A 20,932-nucleotide genomic window follows, 5' to 3' on the forward strand; every position below is an offset into this window, starting at 1 on the left:
GATATTGTAGTCAAAAGGGAGCTATGTCAAGTCGAAAACTTAATCAAACGTCTCTCCGTGCTTCCCACAACAATCTTGTTTTTATCAGTAAACGGGACGGACCAGTGCAAATGGTGAGCCACTGGTCCGGTTGGCCAGTGCGAAAAAAAGTTAAGGTCGACCCCTGCGCCCATTATGAAACGACATGTGTTCTACCAAGATCTGTGTCTACAAGATCACATTCAAGAAATGCAGGGAAAGCTAAATATGCAGCACGATCTGCCCAATCTACTCTCACCTGAAAGAACACTTTAGCTCTGATAAAAGTTCTGTCTTTAATTATTAACAACAGTGCCTTACCGACTTTGAATTTGCAATCATTGCCAGAGAGAATGACGTGGTGCAATTGCGCTTCCAAGAGGCAATTTTCATTAGGAGTCCAAAGATCAACAACCCTGCCAAAAGGGAAGAATTACATCACCTAATCTATTAATCAACTGATTCGACAAAATTTTACATTGACATCGCCTGACAACACATAAACTCAACAGACAGCAATTCAGACAGCAGTTTCAAGCCAAAGAAAAGAAACGCATACACCAACAACACACTGACTCTAACACCATTCATCATGTCACATCACTAGGGAACTATGTTGCGAAAGCTAGTGCAAACCACTATTACCACAGCAAACTTGCAGCATCAGGCTAAAACAGGTCGTTAGTATTGTGAAGTAAGCAACAATCATGCTGCTGAAAGCAAAATTCAATCTATATTGTATTACCTGCAAAACCTGTATGTTAAAAAACTCGATGATGATGATGATATAGTATTTATGAATAGCCCTACTTGGTGTTTGCAAAAACTCTATTTTCAACAAAAAGGTTTAAAACAAAATTGTTTTATCTATTTAAGATAAAAAAGTATATGGATTGATAGTTTTTAAAACAAAACTGTGTTGTTGTTGTGCAGATTGATAACAAGTTTTGAAATAGCAAAAGAACAAAAATATTATAGAAATTAGAGCTTAAGAGTTGAGTTAGGTACAATCTCTAACTGTCATAGTTTTGATGCATTTCAACAAAAAATTAAAAGGGTATGATTTGCCTGTTTCTGCATGTTCGTGTATATAAGCTTGTAAATAATTTTGTTGCCACTGGTGATTGCTGACTAAATTACTTCTGAATACTGAAAAGTTTGGGTGTTCATCGGGACAATTATCGTTTCTAGCACTAGTTGCAACGTTCATCTGATGAAATTGAAAGTAAAAGTAACAACAAACAAGATGGTTTATTGCTTCACACGTTGCAACTAGTGCTAGAAACGATAAATTACTTCTTTTGGACTCATATCTGCCATCTTGGTTGATAGTTCCACTTTTCAAGTTGTATGAAGATATCAAAACCAATAGAACTGACTTGGCTTTCAATTGACTTCTTCAGATGCAATTAAATTATGATTTTCTCTGAAGAAGACAAAGTGCTGTCAAAAACGTTTTGTTTAATTTTTAATTTTTTGTGTGTTGTAAAGTTGTTAAATCTGGTTGTGTTGCTTGGTCTTGCAGGTTTGTGTTTAAGACTAAGTGAACTCTACAGTCTACATCATAGCTCTAAAAATGAAGTAAATATATTTAAATCTTGGAATAGTGCAGGCAAAAATGTTACTTGTTTCAATTGTTCTGCTTTTGAGCCTTCAAGGAATATGCTGCCAAAACCAGTGCACTCAAGATTGTTCTACAACCAGTGAATATTCTAACAATACATACCATGATATTTCCTGTTCAATTCAAACTACTTCATGCTCTAGCAATGCTGATAGTGATCCTCCCGCAGCCCCTTTACTCAGATCTAATGGAAACCACTGGTACTTGTTACCTGATCCTTATAGGTCAGGTTATCAAAGAATAGGGTTCAACTTTTCTTGGGGTCAAGACGACAGTTCTGTGGAGTCTTTGCAAGGTTACAGAATCAGTTTGCGTAAACACAATTGGTTTCCTCAGCCAATATATTTTTGCATCAATCAAAATTTGGACGCATCAAAAGATATTGAAGCTACTTATTATTATGATTGTTTTGGAACCAAGAAACCTGTATTAATGGCTCCAGATTTGCATGGCAAAAAAGAAATAATTGCACAAATTCGAAGCCTTCCTCGTGCTCCAGATTCTTTGAATGATCAAAAGTTGTCATTTAACATTATAATTCCATCATGCAAAGACCCAAGATTACGTCATGTGTTTGAATGCGCTCAGCTCAACAAATTTTCCATTTTATTAGGGAATATATCATGTTATAATCGGTCTATTGAAGTGTTTTATAATATGCCGCCAATATTTGGAAATCGTATGAAAGCTTTGTTTCACTCTGTTGATAAAACAACAAAACGAGAAAAATTACTGCGATTCAATCCATCTCGTATCAAGGGTCCAATGGGAAGATTCAATTTTACGTTATCAGAAAAAGAAAATATTCAAGATACTTACATTCTTCTGATACGGAGTATCAAAAACCCTGATGTTTCAAAGTTAATACCTTTCAACTTTAGTGAATGCATTAATGTTTCAAAATCAATACCTTCAAATTTGAATGCGTGCTGTCATTCCAAGTCACCAGATGCATTAAACTGTATTTTGCCCTCAATATTTGCATTTGTGATAGTTGTTTTTACTGTAGCTGGAATATACTTCCACTGGGGTGGAAAATTTGTAACTCACAGGTGTTTAAAAGACAAACAGCCCCCTACTATTATACGAAATGATAGAACAGAATGTCTGCAAAGACAGCTCACTAATGACCAAGGTAAAAACGTTCAAACACTTGAAAAATCTGTCTCAGTTTGCATTATTTTTTTGGATGATTATGTAAAACATAGAAAAGTAGTTTTAGATTTTGCCAACTATCTTCATGGAGATTTGCATTTTAATGTAATCTGTGAACTCTATGAGACAGAGCTAATCTCGGCAGACCCTCTTACATGGATGGAAAAAGGATTAAATGAGTGTGATAAGGTTATTGTAATTTGGTCTCCTGGAGCTGTCAAGAAATGGAATATGTATAATAACGTAGGAACTGCTCAACAGGATATTATGTTTACCCCCATGTTAAAACGAATTAAAAAGGACATATTTCGAGATCAAAATGTTGGAAAGTATTATTTTGCTTATTTTGACTATTGCACCAAAGATGACATTCCTGATATATTCAGAGAAACTTCCGTGTTTCATTTTAAGCTTATGGAACAATTTGAAGAACTATATTTTAGATTACAAGGAATTGAGATGTATATGCCTGGAGCTGTGATCAGAAAAGAAGAAATTGCCTTTGATCGTTATTTTGACCCAAATGTTACCACATATGGCCCTTCTCTGGAAACGTCTATATGTGAAATGTGTGCTTATGTTAAAAGAAAATCCTGTTTGGCATCTACAGCAAGGTTATTTCAGTTCTCCCACTTTGAATTTACTTAACTTTTCATTGTCTGATGATCCAATGCCTGTTGAGGTATGTGCAATGCCACCAGTGCATGAAATGTCACACCATGCTCCTTCTTGTGCAACTTTAAACTCTATGCAAGGAATACTCCTGACAGAAGTACCACAATCTACTTTAGCTTCAGCAAGAGATTCTGAAAAAGGACCATCTAATTCTCATATTACCTGTTCACAACTTACTGAACTTGAAAACCTACATGTAAAAAGCAACCAAAACACTCCCTTTTGTGATCAAGACTTTTATTTTGAATGTGCTTTGAGTGGTATAGAAAGTTGCAAAAACCTTGATGATAAAGTTGCTACACCATCACATATTTATTGCAAACATCATGATAGTTCTCAATCAACTGCATCAAGTTCATTTGTTGAACAGTTTCCTGTGTTGAATGGATTATTCCAGCAGAAAACCTGCTTCAATCCAAGGGTAGACAGTGGATTTTCTACTTCAGTTTCGGACTCAAACTATGATGATCAACTACAAGATACGTGTTGATACACAGACCATGCTTTCAGCTTGGAAGTTATGATATATCATATTTTAAACTGTGGAGATTATCACCTCTGTAGAAATGAGCAAAATGCTTATTGAGATGGGTCGATCATTTTTCAAACTGTTTATAAGCTTTAATTGCCTTTTTTCTTGTAGAAACTCACCAATGTATGCACGTCTTTGGTATCTCCAGCAAGAACAGTGTTATTTTCATACACGCCTTTTTGTTTAGTTCATGCTTTCTTGAAAGATAACACTGATGTTATTACTAATATTGTTATGTTTGAAAGTGGCTGCTTGACTTGAAGACTTTACTGGTTACTTTGCAGTTTTCTCTTGTTGTAACGCTGCTATAATTAGTGTATGGCAGTTTTTTATATCATGCCGAATTTTTTTTTGCAATCATGTTCTGTTTGCATTCAATGGTATATGTTTGTTTACAACAATCCATAAATTCTACCAATAGCCTACTGCATTACTACAACTAACACGCAGTGTTAATAATTACAGTAGAATCATTTACCCAACAAATGGAGCAGAAAGTCCTACATGTCTTGCATGATAAGAAAAAGGTTGACTACTTCCCTGTAGTCTTTCAGGAGTAGTCTGATTCAACATTGACAGCTTGGCGTGATATTAATGTAAACTTTCTACTTTCTACAATCGACATTTGAGATTCAAACGAGGAAGAAATAATAGTTTTATAATTTTAAAGCTTTTGATGTTTTACATTTTTTCTAGTTGTCTGGCCTATTTTGAAAACTTTATTAAGATAATTTCATATTTTTGTTTTATATTACTTTTCCATGTAGTTGTTGTTTCTGTTTAATTAGTTTATTCTGCATATGACTTAGCTGTGTTAAGTAACATGGACTAAACCGAATATAACTCACTCATTGTCCACAACGTTTGTTGTTAGATTTTTTTGAAACAGTTGTATTGGTACTGATATATTGTAGCTTTACTTTTATATACAACACTTGTATACATTTCCCCGCAATCTTTGATGGTCTTCTCTCAATGCAGGCAAAACCAAATAATTGCATAACATAGGTAGTCAATTTGCCAAAGGTTTATCCATTATACCAGTATGCCATTATTTGAAGCAGATTACCTGATTATGTATCGTACATGTCATTTAGGAATCTTGACGATAACTTAATTTATGTGTATAATAGGGTGATTCAAAATCGATGAAAAAAATTTTTTTTTTGAAATATTTAACTCTCACCCCCTAAAAGTGTGATGAGTAAAGCAATAATATGATACATAAAAAAAAATTTGTCCTACCTAAAGGATTAGTGGTGGCACATCCAGTTTCAATTTTTGCAAATTGGATGAAATTTATTAAAAAACAACATAATCATTATTATGTCATTGAAATGGTAGATTTACTGATTCACATTATTCCACAAAGGAAGAACAACACCTAAAACACAAATACATGCTAAAAAAAGCTATCAAAGCTAGAATACAACCTGACAAATTAACACACACAAAACAAACAACAAAAAATTCGCGTTTTTGTTGGATCAATAATACTTAATAAATATCAAAAACACTGTCTTAAAAAGTCATCAAATATTTACAAAGATTCAATGAATGCAGAAAGGTTATTTTGTAATGTAGATATGTGTTCAGCGTTATCACAAAGTTAATGCACATTATTGTTTTTCAATCTGGCTCACAACGGTATTCTTACACTGTCTGGAAATTTTTTTGTTGCTCAGTCACCTCTTGAAGAAGAAACTGAAATTGCTCTTCAGTCTCCGAAAGCAGCTTGTTAAATCGCTGTACCAGGGCCACACCTCGTTCGACATGATCGTTAGCCACTTTTAGAGCCAACACCTGTGTTTTTAGCTTTGGCATAATCATCTCTGTCATCCCAAGTAATCGGATCTAATGAAAGGAGCTCATGTGAAATGTCTGGCTTATGGAAAAATTCCATAGTGTCTTTTGACATAAAGTCCTGCAGCTCTTTTTCAGCAATTCTGGACGGAGGTTGTTTTTGCCCTCCAGGTTTTGTTGCATTCTGAAAGAGCTCATCATTTTCCTCTTGGTTTCCAAGCTCACCGAGGTATTAAAAAAAGCCAGAGCTACTAATTTTTCTGACACGTACCGTACCATATGTGGTGTGAAAGTTTGTTTGAAGTAGCTTTTGAAAGACCTGAGCAGATATGTTTATACCCTAAGACTAAGAGCTATTTCATTAAATTAAGATCTTGTCGTGGAGCTTCACTTGGCAAAATGCAAGTAATCCATGCTTTCACATATACTAATGAAGCAAAGAGTCAGCTTAAATTGGCTGCGAAAAAGCCAAATCTTTTAACAGTACAATACCTTGGGCTTGGACATCCATCGAGTGTGGTGAAATGCACCTGGACAACGGAAGGCAACCCCATTGTGAGGTTGTTCTCCTAAAAAAGTTATAAGCAATTCCAGCAGGTCTCGGTAATAATCTCGTGGGTGTCTTACAGACAATTGTTCATTTGCAAATGTCAACAGATCTGCACAAACTGGCTAGATGAAGTTATTGACATGTGCATCAGTTGGGCCTGGCTGGTAATTGGATTGATCAATAAAGTTCCATTTTTCGTGAAACCGCTTGAAGAGGCTGATGCCTGGAGCAGAGGACATATCAAATTTTGTTTCAAATGTGCTTTTCAAAATAAGTTCCATAATGTGATATCTGCAAGCAAAGTGAAGCAACTTTTCCTAAGTTTTTGCTCCAAGAGTGCATGCACCAGCGTGTTGGCCGGTGTTTGAGGCAGTGGTGTCAAAGCACATGGCCCTCACTTTCGCACTAACTTCCCATTCTTCAAGTGCATTAAAAACAGCAGTTGCCATTATGTCTCCAGTTCCTGAAGCAAGTTTCGGTACCCAGAGAAGCTTGGAAATGATGTGACCGGAAACTGGTATTGGGAAATGGTCCACATGCTGCTTGCCTACCAGATCTTCGAGGAGCTTGCCATCCCAATGCACTTTTAATGGCTCATTAGGATTTTAGAATGGAACTGATCTTTTATTTCATTCATAATTAATGTTTAGTTGATACTTTTGTCAATGGTGTCTTATGGTAGAAGAACTTAGCCTGAATTGAGCAGGGTCTCCACCCACCCCCGCCACTGTTTCTGCTGATATATTACACAGCTCTCATGACAGTGACCCCTGTGCGATCTAACGCAGCTGCAAGACCAGGTGATGACTTTTTCAGGCACTCTTTTTTCTGGTTTACGAAATTACTGCCATGTGCTTGTAATATTTACCCAGTTTTTGATATATTCTACAGTAGCATCTTGACCAAGAATTTCTGTGGTTCTGGTCAAAACGATGGTAGATTGGTAGTGTAACGCATATAGGAAAACTATGAAAATTTTGCATGGGCTGTGCCACCTCTAAATGGTGTCTGATTTCAAAAATCTTTTGGAATACATGTTTTTGCATGATGCATCACATATCTAAGGGGTGAGAATGATGAAAAAAAAAATTTGTTTTTTTTGAATCACCCTAGTGCAGGGGTGGGCGAACTACGGCCCGCGGGCCGCATGCGGCCCGTGAGACCATTTTATGCGGCCCGCCGGCACTTGCAGAAACTACTAATCAAACACACACACGTCAGTCGCGCATGTATTGCAACATGCTCTCACGCATTGTTTGATTCACTTGTTTGATCATAAAATAAGTTACAAATACGGTAGCAGCTACCGTAGGCCTACCAGTAGGCTACTTCTACTTTCTTCCAAATAGCTTTTCATTGTTATTTTAGACGCACAGTTTAATGTTTTCTACTTCGACAGGATTTTTGTTAAAAAACAAAAGATTTATATTTTTACTCTGTTAAAATAATGAGTGCTGAGAAGCGAAAGATTGAAGACGAAAGTCGTGTTTTTAATAAGGAATGGACTGTTAAATACTATTTTATCGAAATTGGGAATAAAGCAGTTTGCTTGTTGTGCCGTGAGTCCGTGGCTGTTTTTAAGGAGTACAATTTAAAAAGACACAACCAAACCAAAAGATTGTGAAAAACTGTGAACACTTGCACAAGTCTCATTAACTTTTGTGATGATGATTGCATAGCTTTAAACGTAACTGAGTGTGAAATACAAAAGTTGTGTTTAATATGAATATGCGTTTATTTACCAGGGTAAATTTTCCTACTTTGTAATGAGAGTGTGCGGCCCCCCGACTGCAACATTTTTTCAAATGTGGCCCTCAGTACAAAAAGTTTGCCCACCCCTGCCCTAGTGTATAACTGGTATTGTCTGCAGCTTAACTGATTCTGTCTGCATTTTTAGGAGACTAATTGCAATTTATTTTAAACTGTACTTTGTAGTTTCAGCATTCATATATTTTCTTACTTGAAATGTTACCTAGATAAAATGCAATGATTTTTGCTTCCTGTACATATCTATTCACTGCATATAAATGGCCTACTAAAATTGTATTGATCACTAGTTTCATGTTGGTCTATTTTGCTCTTTCTGATAAATGAATCGATCATCCACACTGCAATGGATATGGCTCAAAGATAAAGTGCTCTATTTATACAATTAATTTTTAAGTGTTGTATTTGTAGTCATTAAAAATTGTCCTTTAAAATTCAATAAAATATCATATACATTTTTTAAACAGTTTTAGCTTTTTATTGTCATCAACTGGCTTGGTAATTTAGTGATTAAAGTGTCTGTTTCTGAACCGGTAGACATGGCATCGATACCCGGTCAGGTAATTCTGATGACCTTTTCAAAACGCTCATGAAACTTGTTTCTGTTTTGCATGCAAGCGATGAGTACTCAGGATAATAATGAGATAGGCTCCCTCTGTGTGACGCATTGAAAATATCTGCTTTGTAAATTGCTGAGGGCAACAGATGCATGTGACAGGCATAGAATTATATAAAACACATATTATTATTGGTAGTATCACATGCAGTGTTGTGGAATTACAATACCAATGAATTTAAATTTCTTTCATGGTTGATTGTGCATAATATTGTATCAGACTTTCACTCCATTTTTTTATTTTTTGCCATTATGAATTTTACCATACTTTGGGAACTAGCATTCATTTGATAATATGGTGCAATTTCTATGAATCTGTCAGAGTTACGGTACTTGTTTTATGTTCTATTGCTCATTGTTTATTTTTCAGATACATTAGGTTTTTGTAGTTTAATGAAATTATTAAATGTATCACATTGCAAATTGTGACTATGAATATATTGGAAAAATGGAGAGTTTTGTGGTTCACGACATTTATTAAACAAATCAAGGTTGCTACTATACACATTTGTTTACCATGTCAATTGTCAGTAATAGGAACAGTAATCTTTTTTTGCATATTTTAAGGCAAAAATTACATAGTCCAAGCCAAGAAAAAAGGTTTGCTCGTTGAGTAATTGGAACTTGTGAAGATTACTGGCACAGTGCATATTGCCAGACTGATTTACCCTGGATGTTCACACCAAAGTATATCATAGGTTTTTTCAAGATTTGGAGTTTGTAGAGTGTGGTGGTTTATCAGCTGATTTCGACACAAATGTGCTGTGCAATTGTGCATTATAACTGCAGTTGAAAATCACCACCGTGATAACCCAGTTGATGTAGCATTTTTTGGAGCTAAGGTTCCACGATTGGGTAAACGTCACACGGAGGTGTATATCTCCGTGGCCATATCCATTACCCAGTGTACTACTGTACCTACTGCACTGAGGAGGCCGGAAGGCCGAAACGGTGTGCCACTGTCTGCAGTTATATTACTGTGTTGTGAGACTAGTATTCTGATGTAGATATACACTTTGTATACTTATTTACATAGCAGTAGGTTTTGTTTATTTGTTACAGTTTTGTTTTTTGCAGATGGATCCATGTAACTCAGAGACTTGAAAAAACCTGTGATGTCCTTCAGCTTCTTCAAAAGACCTGCCACTATGCTGTTGCTTTGTATGTGGATTTACATTAACTTATTTCCAGCTTTAATTGTTAGCTACTCAGAAGCAACATCACATTGCAGAAACAAATGCAGCACAATCGCCCAAGGATTTGGACCTGAAAAAGAACGTAACTACACCATTCTGTGTTCGTTTGCTAGGGAACGTTGTCACAATAACCAACCCCATGTTATTTCTAATGTGCCAAAAGTGGTGTCAAAAAAGTGGTATTTGTATGAAAATGCTGTTGGACGTACACATATTGCATTGAATATATCATTTAGATTTAGTAGTGATAAAACTTTGAAAACAACACGTGGACTTCATGTTTCAATTTGGAAAGACTTGCCATCTGAACGTAAATCAGAAGATATATATTTATGTTTGAATACAAGTTTGGAATTCTACAAACATGCGACCGCTGAATACTACTATGCTTGCTATGGCACAACTAATTTAACACGTGTTTTACCAGGTGATAAACTTATTATCGATCTCAAAGCCGTACCTAACGTAAAACCGCTAGCTCCAATAACACAGGGTGTCAGTTTTAGAGTTCCTGACTGTGCACACAAAGACTTGAGCTCTGTTTACGAATGCGTTCTGATGAAGCAAATGCAAGCAAAGATACTTGCTGTTGACTGTTACAACAATTCTATTTCTTATAAATATGATATTCCAAAAAATTTAGGCTCAGTTATATCTCTGAAGGTTTGCCAAGGAAAAAGTGAAGATGTTTTAACCTGCCACAGGCTTGTGCAAATTTGGAATGCACGTGATTTCACAGCCACGGAATGGTATACTCTTCCAAGCAATTTTTACGATGAACACCTCACTTATACCTTAATTGTTTCAATGTTTGGTGCTGAAACGTATGGAATTGAAAATACATTTACTTTCAGACACTGCTCTGATGAGCGTGCCCATCGTGCAAGACTTCGTATTGTCATCATATCAGTAACTTCTTTAACTGCCGTACTTTTTCTAGCTTTAATGGTGGTATGTTTGCGTAAAAGGTACTTTTGCATTTTGAGTAATCGCTTTAACCTAAAATTTCTCTCTTTTGGAGATAAATCTTTAGCTTCTTTGAACCTGTATTCTACCAATGAGAGTGAAAACCTCACCAAAGAACCCGTCAGTGTATTTGTTGTTTTTGTCGATGATCATCCCAAACATAGAGAGGTAGTTATTAAATTTGTCACTTACCTTCAACAAGACCTTGGTTTTAATGTAAAATTTGAATTGTGGGAGCAACTAGCAATATCTGAAGACTATACTTTTTGGGTGGAAAAGACCTTAAAAGAAGTTGATAAAGTAATTGTAGTGTGGTCGCCAGGAGCAACCAAGCGTTGGAATAATGCAGAGTGCCCTGATGCTTCATCAGATACTTTCAATCATGTCATCAAACAGATTCACAGAGATCAATTTCAAAATTTAAATCAGGGAAGGTATTTTTTTGCCTATTTAGAGTACTGCGGGAGAGAAGGAAAACCTGTTGAGGAAATCTTAAGCCGCACAGTTTGCAGTTTTTGTTTGATGAGACAATTTAATAAATTATACTTTCACCTCGTTAGTCAAGAAGAAAACGAACCTGGTGGTGTGGCGATAGTTAAAAAAGTGAATGAAGACACCTACTACAATCCGAGTATCAATGAAATTGGTCCATATTTGAAAGAAGCTATTGATGATATGATCTTGTTCGTGAAACGCTTTCCAAATTGGTCGGAAATAGGAGACAGTTATAACTGTGAAGTAAATGATGTATACTCGGCACGCCTTTTATCGGTAAACAGTAAAGTTGCTCAACAAAATCAATTGCAAATTGTTCCTCCTGAAGAATTTTCTTCCTGTGAGGATGAAATGCAACATCTTGTTTCACCAAATCCCTTGCCTTCGTCTTGTTTTACAAAATGCGATCAAGAACACACGGATACTAATAGTGATAATTTGCCTTTTGCGTCTAGTAGTGGGAACTTAAACGATCTTGGGACTGTAGGACAAGCCAGCATTGATCAGCCTGCTGACCATGGTCGGCAGGAAGATGTTATCTCAGCAACTGACAGTAATTCTTTTCGCCTTCCATTTCCTGAACGGCCTCATTCCCCGGTTCATCTCATGGAAATTGACTTTGTAAATGATCCCATTGAAGTAATACACGAGATCAATAAGAACAAAATGTAATTTCACAATTTTGTGCTGCTAAAATTTCATATTTGAGGCAAAACTAAAATTTCACTGTTTATAATATAGAAGAAAAACCATCTAAAAAAGAAACTTATTTGTTTTTTTTGTTTTTTTCCTTTCGTATTTTGGTAAACAAACGAATGGCTAGTCAAAACATATTGGCTCAATTAATAAGACTAAAACCTACAGTAGTAGCCTTTTCACTCTGTTATGGTGTTATTGAAGTCGTACGTCTTGCGTAATGCGTATAAAGAATTTAATCAGGTGTATGGGAACGAAGCCAATCTTGCTTCATCAATGAAGCGTGTCCAATGTCTGTTTTAAGGCAACTGTCCTGTCAAAACCACAGCGTTTGAGCGAATTGACTTCCGTTCGAGCGCAACCAACGTAACAGAGATTTCAACTGCGTTTTGTTGATGATGCATGATAGCTTCATCCTTGATTTTTGTTGAATATTCTGAAAGCAGGTTATGTGTATTTTTACTGTTCACCCCAATTCACGTCATTATTATATTTTGTGGTTTTGCGTTTAACATTTCGCTCACCTAACTTTGTGTGTTATATTTGTACTGTTTTATTACATATTACACCATAGTTCTTGACAAACACTTTTTGTGCATGCATCGGTGTTATACTCTTAAATGTTATTGAAGAACAAGTTATTTTGAACTTGCACCTTGGGGAAGCTCACACTGGAAGCTCACCACCATGGGGAAGCTCACATTCTTTAGTAGGTTCTTATATGGCTCTGACCTTCAGGAAGCTAAGCATGACAGCCACATCTGCTTTCAGTTGTTACGCTTTTAAAAAGATATAAAAATCTCAAATAAGATTTTGCTTCTCTTAATTTTACACCCGGTTTATGTTTATTTTTCGAATTCGTTATCTCCAAGTAAGAACATATGTGGAGTATGTGCGATGCTTCTCTTTCGAATATTTTTGTGTCATTTTCTTGCACGATTTGTTGTTGCTTAGTGTAATGTATTTTTTCATCATGTACAATTTCGTCACTTTAGCGACATTACTGCGCTGTCTTAGAAATTGGAATTTCCTGGCAACAGTTATGATGTGCAATGGATAGTTGAGTATTTTCAATATTACTGGCATTGGTTGTTAAACATTTTTCTCATTTGCTGTTTTGCCTAAATTTGGTTACAGTGCCGTCTATCTAATACGTATGTAGTACGTGCTTGCTGCACAAACATTGATCACCGAAACTGTGAAATCATCTCAATATTTGCATATAATTTTTTGAATTTTCAATATCGTACACGCTGATTTCGTGAATGGAAGAAACGTGTGAAAGTTATCCCCCAACACAACTTTTCTAAGCCAAGTATGTAGCCTCAAAGTTAGTGCTGGTCATGTTGTAAGTCTACTTGACAAACATGATAAATCACCGAATGCTTTGTATCGGGATCATCAACTTGGACTGCACTTTATCTCTGTACCCAGGCGCGGATCTAGGAGTTTTTTTCGGGGGGGCCAGAAAATTTGAAAATCAATTAAAAAGAAAGAAAAAGATAGAACACATATGAACAATGATACTACGACATATAGCCTAGATATGATATAAAATAGACATTAAAACAGCCATTTTCATCAATTGTGAATGTTTAAAAAATAAATTTTGCTTCAATAAAAATTGCTAAGCATGCAAAGTAAACTTGAAATCTGGTTTAAAACCCTGCATGCCTATCCATGACCAATTGGATATAAGTTATTTTATGTTTGCAGGCATATACGGTAATTGATTGAAATTATAATGAAGACTAAAAACTAGAAAACAGCCATTCCAGTGGCGTAGCCAGAAATTTTGAAAGGGTTTTTTTTTTGACGTCAGGCTGGCGAAGCCACCGGAGTGTTCGCCTAAGACGACACCCAGCAGCGGGGGGTCTGGGGGCTTCCCCCAGAAAATTTTGAAAATTTACTTTGAATTTGGTGCATTCTGAGAGCATATTCAACAAAAATGTGGGTATGAAAATTCCTATAAAATGGTGCTGTCAGGTGGCATAGCAAAAAGATGAGATCATGTTTTCTTCAGCATTTTTCGGAAATAAAGCTAAGTCTCTATGTTTTCTTGTTGCTAATTCCTGGCTGAGATATTTGAATATTTGGTATTGGCAAAACTCGCTCTTTTAATGCAGTTTCGTTTAAAGTTAAGTAAACTTTGTTTTAGAGACATAAAGAGACTGAAAGCATCATTCTCAATATCCTGACGTCACATGCGTGCCAAGGGGGAGGGTTGTAACCCCCAAACCCCCCTGGCTACGCCACTGAGCCATTCAATGTTTCAGATTGTTTCAACTGACGCCATTTGGTTCAGCGTTGGTTTCAGCCCCAACAAATGTTGCTATTAAAGTGTATTTGAAGTTGTATGAAAGAAAATAACGGAGTCTGATCGATGGGTAATTTCAACCAGCTGTATAGAAGCATATCAAACCATTTGATGCGGAAACATACAATTTCAACAATTCCTCACAAAATTTCGGGGGGGGCCCGGGCCCCCTGGGCCCCCCCCAATAAATCCGCGCCTGTCTGTACCCTAGACTGCAAATGAGTCGTTTTTTACATTGGTTCAACGTCTGCAGACTTTGTACCAAGCAGTTTGCAGACGTTGTACAAAGTCTGCAGTTGTTACAAAGTCTACAAAGTCAAGCAGAGTCTGCAGACGTTGAACCAATGTAAAAACCACATTTGCTGTCTGGGGCCTGTGTCACAAAAGTGGACGCAATACAATGTTTCTTCTGTGTAAAGTAGATCATCTACAAACGAGTTACCTAAGTTTGCACTTATTCATCAGCACATCTACAATATGGTTGTTATTGCAGTGTAGTTGATATTTCATCTACGAATCAATTTTCAATTGTTCTGAGCGTATTGGAATCGAAAAGCATGTAAACAGATTTCACACGCGCTATTGTGGATTCATTTACGCAAGTCTTTATGTTGCCTTGGGCTAAAATTTAAAATTTACTTTTTTAACGCAACACAAGCAAACGTCATAGAATTTTTTCTCGCATTCTTCTGGTGACTGCAAGGTAAGCTACCGCAAGATGTTGAAAGTGATACTAATAAACGTCAGTTGAACTGCAAACAATGACTTCTCAACTCTTGTTTTCGATTGAGGTGTAACGAGAGGAAAAATATTTTCACCGAACCTTTTGTTTACTTACGCAGTTTCGTATATGCGTTTTTAGTTTTCAGTTCCTCGTTTTTAATCCTGCTTTATTGCCCAGGCGTTTGGACTTTTGCTACACTAACAAGCCAACTAATCAGCTCTGTTTTTATTGATTCAACGTTTGTAGATGATCAATTGGTATGAAAAGAAATGGTTCGATGGCAGGGTAGCAGCATGCCTCCTGTGCGTTCCATTTCTTTGATTGTTTCATTCAATAATCATATGGTAAACATCTGGGGCGGGGTTTTCGCTGAGACTTTTCGGACATTTGTTCGAAATGCTTGAAAAAAATCGGTCAATTTTATTTATTTCGGTCATTTTTGGTATTTTTCGGACATTTTGCTAAAAAATCGGTCAATGACCGAAAAGAAAAAAACCAGGACTAAACATTATGATTGTAGCGTGCGCAGCACTACATCAGTGATGAAACTTCGCGTAAGAGTTTGTATGCATCTGTGGTTATAGTCGCCATTACTTGGTTTGTGGTTTGAAAAATATCAGCCGTTTTCAAGGGGAATTTCACTGCACTACAGCAGATCTATTGCCCAATTCGCTTGATGATTTTCACCTTCATACCACGTAAACTTATAAATAGTAGTTGGAATGTTTTCTCCTCGCTGAGTTTTACCACGGTGCGTGGCATCGTTTGTTTTTGCTTCTAAAGGAGTTTGTCAAGCTTTCCGTGAATCAGAAAGCCAAAAATAATTATTCGTGTGCAGTTTCATGGGATATGACGTCATAATGCGCGCTTTTCGCTTTCTGCCTGTGGTAGATCGATCACGCCATTTGGCTAGACTCATGCTGACGTTTATGCTTGGTGTTCAATCAGATACGGACATGAGATACCTGGGTGTTTTGGCTTTGAAACTTCGGGTTTTTCTTTATAGAAATGTGGTCCTCAATGGAAGGGCGATATTTGTAGTTGAATCTCGAACGACCCTTGTAATTTCGATCACAAGCTACGATTCCCTTATGTCTCAGCTAGCAAATCTTGAATGTTACGCCTTTTCAACGTCCAACGATGTCAGAATGATGTAAAAACGAAACTTTTTCGAGCTGATCGGTTGTTCCCACAATCAGTTTGCTAAATCTCAAACAATTTACATTTGATTCAATGCAACGGCCGTGTAGTGAAAAAAAGTCACTGGAGCATGAATTATTGAATTCTGCATTTGATCATCAATTGTTAGGCTACGTAGGCTACGTAACAATGGAATCATCTTATTTTAAATCTTTGCGGTTGTTAAACCGTTACTGCATCTCCCTGTGTGTATTTTGTGTCAACGATTTAATACTTGATTTTAACTTTTACTAATTTATCAACTATAATTTTATGACATAAACATGGTTTTCTCTCGAGAACGATACTAAAATAGCAATGTTGCTTTTTGTGAGAACTCTTTTGGTCTTGGGTCACGCTTGCCTAACTATTGCCACCGATTTGAATAAGGTCGTGATGAAGTGTGATTATTGTATTGGGCAACACGACGTTTTTGATATTAGCTGCCAAATCATGCAAATGAACAAAAATGTCGATTAAGCTTCGTGATTTGTTTCAAAATGGTCATTAATTACCCTTTTGTCTTTGCGTTTTTGTAACAATGTAGTCATATCCCACACTAAAAATGTGTCATTTTTACATTAATTCAACGTCTTCAAATGTAAAAAGGACAGATTTTGCTGTCTGCGATATTGAGGTGCTGCTCCCCTAACTTGCTAAAATTTGGGCTTCATCACTACTCGTACGTTTTGTTAACAACACTGCCTGTGCATCAAGACTGTCCCACTAGACCCATTTTGCTTTCCCGTTGATTTATTTATTTTTTCACTGACTAAAGTGCTGTTTGTGTTACTTCTTTTGCGGTGTTATTTTTTTTGTGATATCTTTTGGTGATTGGAGGCAAAACTTTTGCTGAGTCAGCAGTTTTTGTGGAATCGTTTTAAATTTATGTAAGCAATCATGCTGTGGGACGTCGTATTCTTGCTGGCTTAGGCTGTTTAAAAAAATAGCTGATTTGTTGTGAAAATGCTGTTAAGTACGTTTGAAGTTATGTTGTTGATTAAATACAGAGGATACCTCAGAAAAATTAAGCAATGGTTTTGTTGATTGTTTTTAAGCATAAAATAGAAGTCTGAGCTAGCATGTAGTTGAAATTCAGTTGACTATTTTAGTAATTTACTTCGTATGAAGCACATCAGTCGGTCAAATTTAGAAACAACTTTAAAAGCTTAGGCTACACAAATTTGAATGTAAGCTCCATAATTATCTAACTTGCAGAATTAGATTGCTGGATATAGCAGACATCATAGACATGATATAGTAATAAAAGAGTTTATAAATTGTAGCCAGAATTATGTAATGTGCTAAATGACATCCAATCATACATACATGATGTTGCATGGTTCGAAAATGTTGTGTGACTGGATGCAATGGAAACTATGACAAAGAAACTGTGGTCAGACTTCCAAAAAATGAAGAAGAAAGAGATCAGTAGATCAAGAGCATTCCCCGTGAAAACATACACGTTCACCCAGGGATACCACACACTTCAGTATGTGAAAGGCATTGGCCGAAAGACTATAAAACTGTTTTTGTTAATGGGCGAAAACAACCTCCAACAGTTTTTCATGGTGTTCCTCAAAGCCAAGTAGCCTACCGACACCCCCAAGCAAATCTCGAACAACGACAAAGTCAATGCCAAGCAGCAGAAATACTATTGGTAATGAAATGGAGACGTTTTTGCAAAATAACCGTATTTTATCATGTGAAGATCTTGTCAATAAACTTGAAAAGAATGAGGTTGATTTTGCAAAGTATTTGTTAAGCACTTTCACAGTCAGCCGCATAGCCAAGTGGTGAGAACACTGGAACGGCAATCGAAAGAGCGCCGGTTCGACACCGCTCAAGAGCATGCGGCTGTGTCTTTGGCAGGACACTTAAAGGCATACCTGAAGGTGGACATGAAGATTGGCTTCCTTGCCTTCCCGTCTTACTGAATCTAAATCTTCAACCACCAGGTGTAAGCCTGGATACAACAAACAAAAAAAAACAAATGGCTATGTCGCTTTTGGGAATTTTAACAGTGACCCCATTGAAAAAGCTTTTTCAAAATTACGCCAAGGTTCTGGTTCTACGTATTTTATTAATGTGCAACAAGTGTCAAGCCATTGTGTTTAAACGTTGGACGGAAATCATTTGCAGTAAAGTGGAATGCAAACGTTGGCGACTTAGTCCATCACGATTTTAGTTAATCAGGTTAAAAAAAAGCTGAACGTACATTGGCTTTAACAGAAACGAATTTGTTTTCATACAAATCAGTTCAATCATAATCAGGTAAAAATCGATTTCGATCAGCTAGCAGCTAGACCATCTTCAGTTAAGCTTATTCAAATAGAACTATTTGTAGTTGTTGTTGATCGTTAATTCTATTTGAATAAGCTTAACTGAAAATGGTTTAGCTACTGGCTGATCGAAATCGATTTTTAGCTGTTTATGATTGAACTGACTTGTGTGAAAATAAATTCGTTTGTACTACAAGACATGCAGCGGAGTCGTCCATATCAAGCATTGTTGTGGGTATGACACCTGTCAGAGGAAATTTCATTTTCTTGATCATCATCAAGTTCCTTCCTCTCGTCGAGGGTTGGAGGCAATGAGGCGCCAAGTTTCTCTGTTGTGAGATTTTTCTACTGCAGTTTTGTAATTAAGTCCTGACCAGTCTTCAATATCATTAGTCCAAATTCTTGGTGGTTTGCCCCTATTTTGTTTGCCGTTCATTTTTCCTTCTAGTACTTGCCTTTGAATAGAATTATTGCGAATCATGTGGCCAAAATATTTTAATTTTCTTGATTTAATTGTTTGTAGAATTTCCATGTTGGTTTGTATTTCTTGATACATAGGTTTTAAAAACCAAAGCGTATTAAAAATCAAGGCATTTGTTGTCTGCTAAAAACATTCCATCGACCCTCAGAAAATCTTGATTACTTTATACTTGAGTAGCTACGCAAGCTTGTGTGGCTGTTTTTGCCGCTTCATACATAACATTCATAATCACGGTGGCCTCACAGTGCGTAGGCTTATGTGTAGTTTCTACTCGACCATATACAGAAATATGCTACCTAGCACTTCAGGTCATTTTATGAGTTTTTCCATCATCTGGTGTGGTGATTTTTGGATACACACAGTACGTTTGCTTCAGTGGATTAAATTGTTTAGTGTATGACTGACGCATAGCCGTAGGAGATGGGGGGGCAGGGGGGGCGGTCGCTCCCCCGCTGAAAAAAAAACGCCGCGAATTTGGGCAAAAATCTGCACTTATTTGGGCAAATCAATCTTATCATGATATTTCGACATTTTACCAGTTTAGAAACTTTACGTAATTGTTATAATTTATGAGATATATACATTAATATTTTCCAATCAATGTAAAATGCATTTTCATCGATTTTGAAAATTGTTGCATGTGGTATTGCAATTTGGGCACAATGATAAGTTTCGATTCAACACCACCTGCAAAAAGTAAAGTGTAAAAGAACGTAATTGGCAAGCAAAGTTAAGCTTATTAGTACCGATATTCACCAGCATGTACATAGGCTGCATTTCTTCACAGGTGAGATTTCTAAGCTTGCTGGGTAGCCTGCTAATAACCTTATGAGGTTTTTGCTTATTACTTTATGTGCATTTTGTATGTAATATATACATTAACATTTTTCTTTAAATGTTAAATGTAGTGTCATCAATTTTGGAACTTTTGTATTTTTTATATTGCAATTTGGGCAGAATGTTAAGCTTCGATTCACGATTCAGTATATATCTGCAGAGTGTCAATGTAAAAAAATGCAATTAGCAAGCAGAGGTACCGGTAAGCTTATCACTGAAGTTCATTTGGAATTAGGATATACACTACGGTACATTTTTTGCTGGTGGAATTTTGAAACCCTGCTTTGTACTGGTAATCTTATGAGGTTTTTTGCTTCTTTCTCTATATTCTACTAATGTATGATAGCCTATTTATTTGTAAAAATATTTGGGCAAAAATGTTCAGTTATTGGGCAAATCAATCTTACCATGAGTTTTCAAAATCTTTCTAGTTTAGGAATTTGTTTATAGTGTTGCATTTTGTATGAAATACATTAACATTTTTTTTAAATGTTAAATGTAGTGTCATCAATTTTAAAACTTTTGTATTTGGTATATTGCAATTTGGGCAGAATATTAAGCTTCGATTTAGTATATATATGATATATCATATCTGCAAAATGTAAAATGATGCAATAAGAAGGCAGAGGTAAGCTATTACTAATAATCATTAGGATATACACATTTCTTCATTGGTGGAATTTTGAAACCCTGCTTTGTACTGGTAATCTTATGAGGTTTTTTGCTTCTTTATCTATATTCTACTAATAAATTTATTTGTAAAAATGTCCAGTTATTGAGAGAATCAATCTTACCATGAGTTTTGAACATCTTACCAGTTTAAAAACTTTGTATATTGTTATAGTGTAATATTTTGTATGACATACATTAAAATTTTCCCATGAATGTAAACAGTGCCATCTTCAATTTTGGAAAATATTGTATTTGGTATGTTGCAATTTGTGGAGAATGTTAAGCTTCGTTTTAGTACCTGTGAATTTTCCAGTGTTTGATTTCATGTTTTTGTGGACTACAGTTGA

At 36.1% G+C, this 20,932-nt stretch overlaps 2 protein-coding genes across 2 annotated transcripts; both read left to right on the top strand.

Moving 5' to 3' along the window:
* Positions 1-1,636: 1,636 nt before the first annotated feature.
* Positions 1,637-3,445, top strand: LOC145766118 (uncharacterized). The gene has a single exon (XM_082577776.1). The coding sequence runs from the start codon at positions 1,637-1,639 to the stop codon at positions 3,443-3,445; it is 1,809 nt and encodes a 602-aa protein (XP_082433902.1).
* A 7,436-nt stretch (positions 3,446-10,881) lies between these two features.
* LOC145766119 (interleukin-17 receptor A-like) lies at positions 10,882-12,150 on the top strand. The gene has a single exon (XM_082577777.1). The coding sequence runs from the start codon at positions 10,882-10,884 to the stop codon at positions 12,067-12,069; it is 1,188 nt and encodes a 395-aa protein (XP_082433903.1). The 3' UTR covers positions 12,070-12,150.
* Positions 12,151-20,932: the final 8,782 nt, after the last annotated feature.

This window comes from Aplidium turbinatum, chromosome 3 (assembly GCF_918807975.1).
Source record: "Aplidium turbinatum chromosome 3, kaAplTurb1.1, whole genome shotgun sequence".
Lineage (NCBI taxonomy): Eukaryota > Metazoa > Chordata > Ascidiacea > Aplousobranchia > Polyclinidae > Aplidium > Aplidium turbinatum.

Excerpts from the sequence above, each read along its gene's own strand:
- LOC145766118 (XM_082577776.1), top strand. The coding sequence starts at position 1,637 with ATGTTACTTGTTTCAATTGTTCTGCTTTTGAGCCTTCAAGGAATATGC.
- LOC145766119 (XM_082577777.1), top strand. The coding sequence starts at position 10,882 with ATGGTGGTATGTTTGCGTAAAAGGTACTTTTGCATTTTGAGTAATCGC.